General features: G+C 38.2%; 1 protein-coding gene across 1 annotated transcript in view; it reads right to left on the reverse strand.

Annotated features, from left to right (window-relative positions):
* LOC122258337 (uncharacterized) overlaps positions 1-6,879 on the reverse strand; it is a 9,928-nt gene extending 3,049 nt beyond the window's left edge. The window contains exons 1-6 of the mRNA XM_086534316.1: positions 6,766-6,879; positions 5,936-5,999; positions 4,109-5,713; positions 3,845-3,957; positions 3,103-3,234; positions 2,462-2,656 (exon numbers count right to left, since the gene is read on the reverse strand). Coding sequence (XP_086390442.1) covers positions 2,462-2,656; positions 3,103-3,234; positions 3,845-3,957; positions 4,109-5,713; positions 5,936-5,999; positions 6,766-6,879 — 2,223 coding nt within the window. The remainder of the gene's footprint in view (positions 1-2,461; positions 2,657-3,102; positions 3,235-3,844; positions 3,958-4,108; positions 5,714-5,935; positions 6,000-6,765) is intronic.
* Positions 6,880-10,000: the final 3,121 nt, after the last annotated feature.

A 10,000-nucleotide genomic window follows, 5' to 3' on the forward strand; every position in this document is an offset into this window, starting at 1 on the left:
ATATATTATATATATATACATATTATATATATATATATATATATATATATATATATATATATAATATAAATATATATATATATACATACATGCATATATATATATACATGCATATATCCTATATACAATATATATAGTTATATATATAATATATATATATATATATAAATTATATATTAAATTAAGAAAAACCCATATAACAGAAATTATATAAATTTATATATATATGTACTATATTGAATGTACGTATGCACACAATCATATATATCACACACTATATAATATATATTTATATATAATAAATTAATATATATATATAAATTTATATATATATATATATCATAGAATATATAATATTATTATTGATATATTATAATATATATAATATTATATATATATATATATATATATATATATATATATATATAACATATACATATATATATATATATATATATATATATATATATATATATATATATATATATATATGTTGCATGATCTGCGTTCTTCCTTGAGGATATTTTTGGTGGGTTGATATTACAAGACGATGATAATCACCATCATTATTATCATCTTTATTTCATCATTATCTTCCTTATCATTATCATAATCAATATCATCATCATCATTATCACCAGTGTCATCATGATTATCATCATTATCCTTACCATCTCATTTATCATCATAATTATCATTAGAGAGTAGATGAAAATGTTTCCTCCGCGTTATAGGCAACTCAGACCCCCCACCCCCCATCCCCCCCAAAAAAAAAAATATATATATATATCTGTATATATATGTAATATATATATATATATATATATATATATATATATGTATATATGTAATATATATATATATATATTTGTTCCTTTTTTCTTTCTTTCTTGTTTCCCTTTTTTTCCCCCTTAAAACCAACACAATGCAAAGGTTTAAAAAGGACTTTAGAGAAGCTGTATCTCGGAAACTGGTGCCGTGAAGGTCATAAAGTTTTACGACTGGAAGCATGTAAACCGTTTAAGAAGTTACACCTCGCATGCAATGGCCAAACCTGAGCCATTATATATGTCATGATACTCATCCACATCGCATTACTTCTACGGTAATGATAACTATATAGTTTATTTCGTTACACTATTGCTCCAGAAATATATATTTAACTTTCCCAGTGACTCAGTCGGTTGGTATCTTTTTCTCATTAACAACCATTTGCTCTCAGACACTGTTGAAAACGTTTTAGTCAGGAGAAATAGGCCACGCCCCCCCTTTAGACACTGTTGAAAACGTTTTAGTCAGGAGAAATAGGCCACGCCCCCTATAGACACTGTGGAAAACGTTTTAGTCAGGAGAAATAAGCCACGCCCCCTATAGACACTGTGGAAAACGTTTGTCAGGAGAAATAAGCCACGCCCCCTATAGACATTGCGGAAAACGTTTTAGTCAGGAGAAATAAGCCACGCCCCCTATAGACACTGTTGAAAACGTTTTAGTCTGGAGAAATAAGCCACGCCCCCTATAGATACTGTGAAAAACGTTTTAGTCAGGAGAAATAAGCCACGCCCCCTATAGACACTGTGGAAAACGTTTTAGTCAGGAGAAATAAGCCACGCCCCCTATAGACACTGTGGAAAACGTTTTAGTCAGGAGAAATAAGCCACGCCCCCTATAGACACTGTGGAAAACGTTTTAGTCAGGAGAAATAAGCCACGCCCCCTATAGACACTGTTGAAAACGTTTTAGTCAGGAGAAATAAGCCACGCCCCCTATAGACACTGTGGAAAACGTTTTAGTCAGGAGAAATAAGCCACTCCCCCTATAGACACTGTTGAAAACGTTTTAGTCAGGAGAAATAAGCCACGCCCCCTATATTTCCGCGACCATCTCAGTCGCGTTTCTTGCTGGATACGAGGTAGATGTCTGAATACATAGGGTGTGATTGGCCAAACGGGATAAGTAATATCAGACACATATTTAACAACCAAAACTCATCACAGATTACACCACCAAACGCATCCTCACACAATATGCAACTTCGGGAAAAATAACTTCAGACAAAAAACATTAAAAAATAATATCACAAACATTATAAAAAACAATATCACACACACTATACAACCATACACCACAATAAAAAACAATATCACACACTATACAACCATACATCACAATAAAAAACAATATCACACACACTATACAACCATACATCACAATAAAAAACAATATCACACACACTATACAACCATACATCACAATAAAAACAATAACAAAAGAAAAACAATACCAAACACACTATACAACAATATAACTGTTGCTATTGTGGTGTATGGTTGTATAGTGTGTAATATTGTTTTTGCTTTTATTATTGTTTTTTATTGTGATTTATGGTTGTATAGTGCGTGTGATATTGTTTTTTGTTATTGTTTTTTTAGAGGCACCCCCCCCCCCCCAGCCATCTTACCTGCGTGAAAAATGCAGCTTCAACCAAGAGTGCTGTGAGACAGACCATTATCCTATCGTTGAAATCATCCAGAGGAAAGAAGAACGTGAGGTAACCGATGATGAGGAGGATGAACGTTGGAACGTAAGTGGAAGAGATGAAGTAAGTGGAGAGGTTGCTGAATATGAGCTCCACATTCACTCCACTTCGGTTGTTCTGTGTGAGTTTTGGGGTAAGTGAAATGAGGGTTTTTGTTCCGTAGACTGAGAGATGTCTTTCGGAAATATAGCTTTGGGCATTTTTTTTTTTTTTTTTTTTTTTTTTTTGTATATTGAGTCTTATGATTAAGTGATTATCGTTGTTTTACTGATTAGTTTCATTAATTATCTTTTTATTCAATTGAAAGAGAATATTGTGTTGTCATGATCATAATTATATATCATAATTATATCATATAATTATCCTTTTTATTCCGTTCTCATTATAGAGAGAACAGAAGGAAAAAAAACAGGAAAAAAACAAACAGATAAAACAAACACAAACATCGAAAAACAAAACCAAAAAAACAAACAACATAAACAACCAAAAACGACAATCAAAATCCTAAAAAAAAATAAAAAATAATTCCAAAATATCTACAAAAAGTCTACGGCGAAACCTACCCACGTAATCTCGGTGAGACTCGTGGACAGGACGCTGTACTGCAACAGCACAGGATCCCCCGAAAAGGAGAGTCCTTCGTCCACGGGCGAGAGCAAGAGGACGTCACTGGGCAAGTCCATTACCAATAGGATCTATGGAGAGAGAGGCAAAGGCTCATGGTGAATATGACTGTGGATCGTGTTCTCTATGCTCTCTCTCTCTCTCTCTCTCTCTCTCTCTCTCTCTCTCTCTCTCTCTCTCTGTTGCTATTTCTCTTTCTTTCTTTCTTTCTCTCTCTCTCTCTCTTTCTCTCTTTCTCTCTCTCTCTGTTGCTATTTCTCTTTCTTTCTCTCTCTCTCTCTCTGTTGCTATTTCTCTTTCTTTCTCTCTCTCTGTTGCTATTTCTCTTTCTTTCTTTCTTTCTCTCTCTCTCTCTCCGTTGCTATTTCTCTTTCTTTCGTTCTTTCTCTATTTCTCTTTTTCCTCTCTCTTTCTTTCTTTCTCTCTTTATCATTGTCTCTCTCTCTCTCTCTCTCTCTCTCTCCGTTGCTATTTCTCTTTCTTTCGTTCTTTCTCTATTTCTCTTTTTCCTCTCTCTTTCTTTCTTTCTCTCTCTCTTCCTTTCTCTCTTTATCATTGTCTCTCTCTCTCTCTTTTCCCTTTCTCATTCGTTCTGCGTGTGTATGTGTGCGTGTGTGTATGTGTGTGCGTGTGTGTGTGTGTGTGCGTGTGTGTGTCTACATATCAATCGAGATCACTTACCATCTGACAAGTCTGCACATCAAACGGAAATGCAAACAGACGCATCTTGCAGTCTGTCGTTAGCGTTAGCTTCTGATGCCTTTTTAGCTTGATTTGTCCTTTGAATATAACGTCTGAAATAGTAAGGTTACGTTACAAGTACCGCAGATATTGCGTCTGTAACTGCTGCTGATAAATTAAATTCCACATTTTCATTTTCTGATCGTTGTTACAGAAATGAAGTAATAACAAAATAAAATCGGGAAAAAAAAAGATAAAACGAACCTTCATACAACTGCTCTTCATCTTTCTGTCCCGTGGCATTTACGTTCTGAACGTACATGATATTGTTCTTGACTTCGACCTCGGAAGTGGTTTTCGCGTCGCTGAGGTACTCCAGACTCGGTTCCCACAGGTTCTGGTCCACTTTATTCTTCCACGTGACCGGCTGAAGGTTCTGGAAGCTCAGCCTCTTGTCCTCCCAGGTTAACGTGACCTCAATCTCGCAGCTGAACTTGAAGCCGGAAATGTCAATATCCCGGACGGACAGGATCTCCACGAATATGTCGACTTCCATCGGCACGAAGGGCTGTCTGGGCGGGAACTGCTTCGGGCTGTAAGAACTCGGAAGGAGGACGTTGTTGCAGTTCTCTTCGTCGGAGCCATCGAGGCAGTCGAGTTCCTTGTCGCAGCGCCAGTCATTGGAGACACAAGAACCGTCGCGGCACGTCATGAACTCCGGTTCCCAGCACCTGGTCAGCATGAGCTCCGCCTCCGTCTGGCCGCAGTTGTCGTTTTCTATGTACCAGGTGTTGATGCCGAAGGGAAAATGGGAAGGAGACGTGCGGTAGAGCGTGGCTTTCAGGGACTTTTGCAAGGAGCTTGTGATCATCCAGTACCCGTGGTCATCGTACTTCAGGGTCGTCGGTTTGTAAAGCTTCATCTCCGAGTAATATAGGCCTAGGAATTTTATATCCGAGCCGTTTTTGGCCAAGAAGTAATCCTTGTCCAGGAGGGAGTATTGACACAGTCCCCGTAACCTCAGTCGCGTAAATTCCAAGGAAGTGTAATCACAAGGCACACAGCGCTTTTCCTTGCAGCTCTTGTGCAACAACTTCGAGGAATAGACATCCGTATCTTCCCCGGCCGTGTTGAGGGTCGTACACCCGAGTCCCTCTCTGTCTGAAGTTGGTACGTAGTTGTAGAAACTGAAGATGTGCCGGTGAGGAGAAGGAGCCAGCCATAAGGTGTCGGACTGCTGGTTGGCTCCGCACTCGCTCGCGTACAGGGCAGACTCGTTGACGAGAGCCAAATTATCTTTTAAACTAGTGGCTTTTTTCACTTCTCCGCCCGAAGTACTGCACAGCTTCTTTGCTTCTTCGTAGGTCAGCTGCACATTGAAGATGACATAGAAGGGATACTGATCAGCGCATTTCCACTGATCTGGGGCGTCAACTGTGCTCTCGCTGACATCAAAAGTCCCTTCGATGTCAGCAAAATCCACCAGGGCATCGAAGGCTTCAGTCGCATCGTCGCAAGTAGTGCTGAAATTCTCCATCTCGTTCGCGGGGAGAACAACGTCATACAACCTGAAATTAGCGAGACTCCCCCGCACGCTCTCGCTCTGCCGGAACCCCCCTCCGAGTATGTCTTGGTCCTGGCCGAGGACGAGCTGGCCTCCACCTCGAACTCTCACGGATTCCGAGGGCGAGGTGGACTCCGATCCATTGTACAAGAACCCGTTCCAGTACACGGTCCAGTTCGCGCCCTGTAGGTCCACCGCTATGCAACCTGCTTGGTGCCCCGCCCATTGAAAGTGGTACAGCATCTCCAAATCGAGGCTGAAGTCGCCTCCACAGCATTGCAACATCAGGGACTCTCTGTTCAGACCTGGGAATGTTGAATGAACATGTAAACAACCCTAGGAAATATTTATAGATCGTTGGTTTTCAGTGTTCGACGCTTTTTTTTTTTTTTTTTTTTCTTGATTTTGATAGATCGAACCAACATACAGACGTCTACACACCTCGCCTCACGGTTACACAAACCAGTCGGGCATCCTGAATGACGTAATAACCCGTCTAAGATTTTCACTCTATCTGTTAAACTCACGGCCGCGATAGAGTAAACGTGGTGCCGGCAGACGGGATATCACGTCATCCATGTCGTCAAACGTCTGTTTTGTACATCCGTGAGGCGAGGTGCGTAGACTCGGATTGCTGGTTACATCAAAATTTTATCTATGATCTTATTCCATTTTTCTTTTTTTTTCCACTGTGGCGATTTGCGATTTGACTTCGTTGATTAGCGCCCCTCCTTTCCCCCACTTCCCCCCCTGGAAGATCCTGGATTCGCCGCTAGTCAAGATGACATTCTAAATAGGCTCTCGGGTGAAGGTTGTTTGTGTTAAAAAATTCAAAGTGTTTGCAAACTTCTTTCGACAATGGGGTAAATTTTCCGAATAACGCCGCGTCACTAAATATGGAATCGATGGTAATCCTCTGATTCTCGACTACCTCTATAGTTCATATATGAATGAAATAATGCGCGATTTCCACCCCGTGACCCCACAATCTGGGTCCCCCGATAGTAGGGAGGGCAGAAAGTAATTTTCAGGAAATTGCGGGATAAAATATAATGCCGGCCATATTTCGTTGCAAACCATAACACCAGATTTACCTACCAACTGATGCCTAGTTTAGAAGTTAGCCCCCACCCCAAGCTTCACCCCCACCCCCCCCCCCTCTGAACCCTCCCTTTCTTAAGGCACTTCGTGCTACTTTGGTACATATTTTCCCGAATGCAAAAGCTTACCCGTTTACTACCTAACTTTGCCTAGCAAAGGACCTTTTAGCCCCCTTTCTGTACCCACCCTTTCTTAAGGCCTTCGTGGCTACCAATGATAATAATACTTCTGTAGATGTGCTTAGCCCGTTACTTACCTGTGATGGGTGTTGGGGGTTGTGGGATGTACGATCATTGCAGCGATCATTTTCCTCCGCAAGCATCTCTAATAGAGTCGTTAAATGACCAGAGCACCCCTCACACTGTACCATGAATTACCGCAACTGAAATGCGAGCCGCGCATTAAGCCGCAGTCGCATTACTGCGCATGAGCGGCCTCCGGATAGGAAACTACGACCGATAATGACGTGAAAACTCAATAGAGGGCACTTTATAATTATACTGCTAACAATGGGGAATATTGCGCCATCAAATAACAGCTCATGTAGGTAATTCATTGGGAGTTTCCATTCCACAGCTTGTCGCTAGTCAGAAATACATACACACGGCCATGTTTGATTTTCAGGGCGAGGATGGTGGTTTTCGGGGTATTTTGTACAAGGTATGTTGCACTTGGCTAGGGCTTAGGCAAAACTTAGCAAGGTAGGTTGTATTGGGTTAAGATTTTGCCTACGAAATATAAGTTTGCATAGGACGAGGTAGCACGAAAAGATTCCTAAAAAAGAGACCCAGATTGTAATCGCATGGGGGGAATCGCCATTATTTCTACTATAGATGACATAGGTCCATAGAGGAGTCCATCGATGTTTTTTTTATGGATTTCGTAAGCATTTTACCCTGTAATTTCATGATGCCCCTCCTGCCCTCCCCTAACCCAGATTGTGGGTCCAGTGTGGAAACCAGAGCATTATCGCGCATTTTTTCAGTACATATATGAACAGTAGGAATCGAGAGGAATCCATGATAACCACTTAGTGACGCGATCGTGACGCGGCGTACGACAATGGTTTTGCATTCGTATCCACTATAAAAAAAAAAGTAGTGAAAACAGTAAAAATCGTCAAACACACCGTTCAAACAGGACCAATAGTACTATTAACAGAAAACAAAAAATAAATCACAAATCCCAGTAAATTAGTTATCGGAACATGTTTACTAGAGCTCCCCCTAAAAAAAACTCGACTTTCTGTTTTCTTTGCTCCATACCCCTTAATTAGTACCTAATGATGTCAGAATACTCTATGCAAAATTAGAATGAAATCAGACTAATATAGAAAATGTTGAAGCTATTTAATGACCGCCGTTTTTTTTTATCTATTATCATAAATGTCTGGTAGATATTGTTGAATTAATGTATAGTTTTATTGAGGTTCATTTTAATTAACAGTGAGTTAGCAGTACTTTATCCCGCCAAGTTGAGTGACTTGTGAATGAATTATATTTCTATATCATAAGTAACTGAATCTTTCTTTCTATAATACATAGGCATATATCTTTTATCTTAATATCTTATCTTACATTTACACGAAGCATAAACATATCTCTAATCGTAAATAGGATACATGTTTTGATATCATGACATTTCGTAGCTTTTCACCATCACAATATTTGCAATATTGCACTACAATAACACTTTATTCGCAACCTATCCGTTTTATATAAAATGAATTAGAAACTTGCACAGTAAAAGCATAAAAATCATCCAATTCAGGTCGTGACATTTCCATCAAGTCAACTAAAGTGTCCTTTTTACAAGTGTCCTTTTACAATGGCATTCTATTTATTACCAATATTATTTACAGAACACTTCTCTATATCACAAATCCAATGAAAATACAATATACACTCAATATGCTTAGTATAAACATCAAATTAAGGCCAATAACGAACAGAACCGACTTCATAGATCGAATTCCTCTACAAACCTTATTAATATCATATGAAAAGGGATTTACGACGGTCTTAAAATAGCTTAAACATTCTATCTTTTCACTGTAAGTACAATTTGAATGTTATATAGCGTATTCTGATATCCTAGAAAAACGAGAGTCGTTTTTTTAATGGTTTTTATTTTTTATTTTTTTTATTTTTCAATACGCTGTTGTTTACCCGTTGCTATGCGTTGCTATGGGGCATTTGGAGCGCATGTACATGTCTTATTCAGTATCCCTTTTATGCTATAGGAAACGTAAAAAGTAATGGAAAATATCAGACACGCGACTGGAGGAATATAAAACTATCAATATTCCATGAATAATGATAAAAGTAAAAATACTAATACTGACAGAATAAACACGTAAACCCTATTAGTTATAAGAATTCGGCAATTAAACCATCTAAAAAAAGACCTCCCCATCATAAACACAACAATTCACAACAACAACAATAGCAACAACAAACTCAAAACGACATTAAATCGATCACCAAAACTTATCACTTACTGAGATAGAGTTCATCCGGGTAGTCCTCAGTCGCATAGGATAAAATAGGATTCCGTTCCCTGAACTGAATTATTCGAACGGCGAAGCACAGCGTGAAAGAAGTCAGGGAAGGTAAGGTTCCTTTGTATCGTAGGTAGGAAGAGGCGCTAGGATCCCCGTCCTCTTGGAACAGAACTCGGCCTCCTTTTTCACCTGAGGAAGAGGGAGGTCAAAGGTCATATGTGTTTATTTTATTTTATTTCTGTAGGGTTTAATTTGGGATTATATATTTTTAATGTAGGTTTTAAAGCGGCCACCTTTTTCGCTTGAGGAAGAGGGAGGTCAAAGGTCATATGTGTTTATTTTATTTCTGTAGGGTTTAATTTGGGATTATATATTTTTTTAATGTAGGTATAGGTACTGTAGGTTTTAAACCGGCCACCTTTTTCGCCTAAGGAAGAGGGAGGTCAAAGGTCATACGTGTTTATTTTAATTCGTTTATGTAGGTTTTACCGATGAATTTGGATTTTAAAGGTCATATATATTTATGTTATTTTATCTAGTTTATGTAGGTTTTAATTGGGTCACCTTTATCACCTGAGGAAGACGGATTTTAAAGGTCATATGTATCTTAAAGATTTTTTTTTAAATGTAGGTATAGGTACTGTAGGTTTTAATTCTATTGTAAGCTCTCTTATCAGTTATTATATATCAATCTAAAATTAGTATGATTGGTGATGTACTTAATATTTAATATAATTAATGATTGTTCAGTGGAGCTGATAATTAATGTATCATTAATAATTAATATGATGTAAATGATATCATGTTATGATATAATTAATATTTGATACATCGGTGATGTAATACGATCATTTAATCTCTAACCAATCGCTATTGTATTTTTCTTCCAAATTATATAACTTAATTATAAAATGTCTTACCTGCTTCTAACGATGGTTAGAATGATAGATATTTCAGCCATTACTAACAGTATCCTGTATAATTACAT

The sequence above is a fragment of the Penaeus japonicus genome, unplaced genomic scaffold (genome assembly GCF_977035675.1).
Source record: "Penaeus japonicus unplaced genomic scaffold, GWHDUDI00000001_assembly GWHDUDI00000041, whole genome shotgun sequence".
Lineage (NCBI taxonomy): Eukaryota > Metazoa > Arthropoda > Malacostraca > Decapoda > Penaeidae > Penaeus > Penaeus japonicus.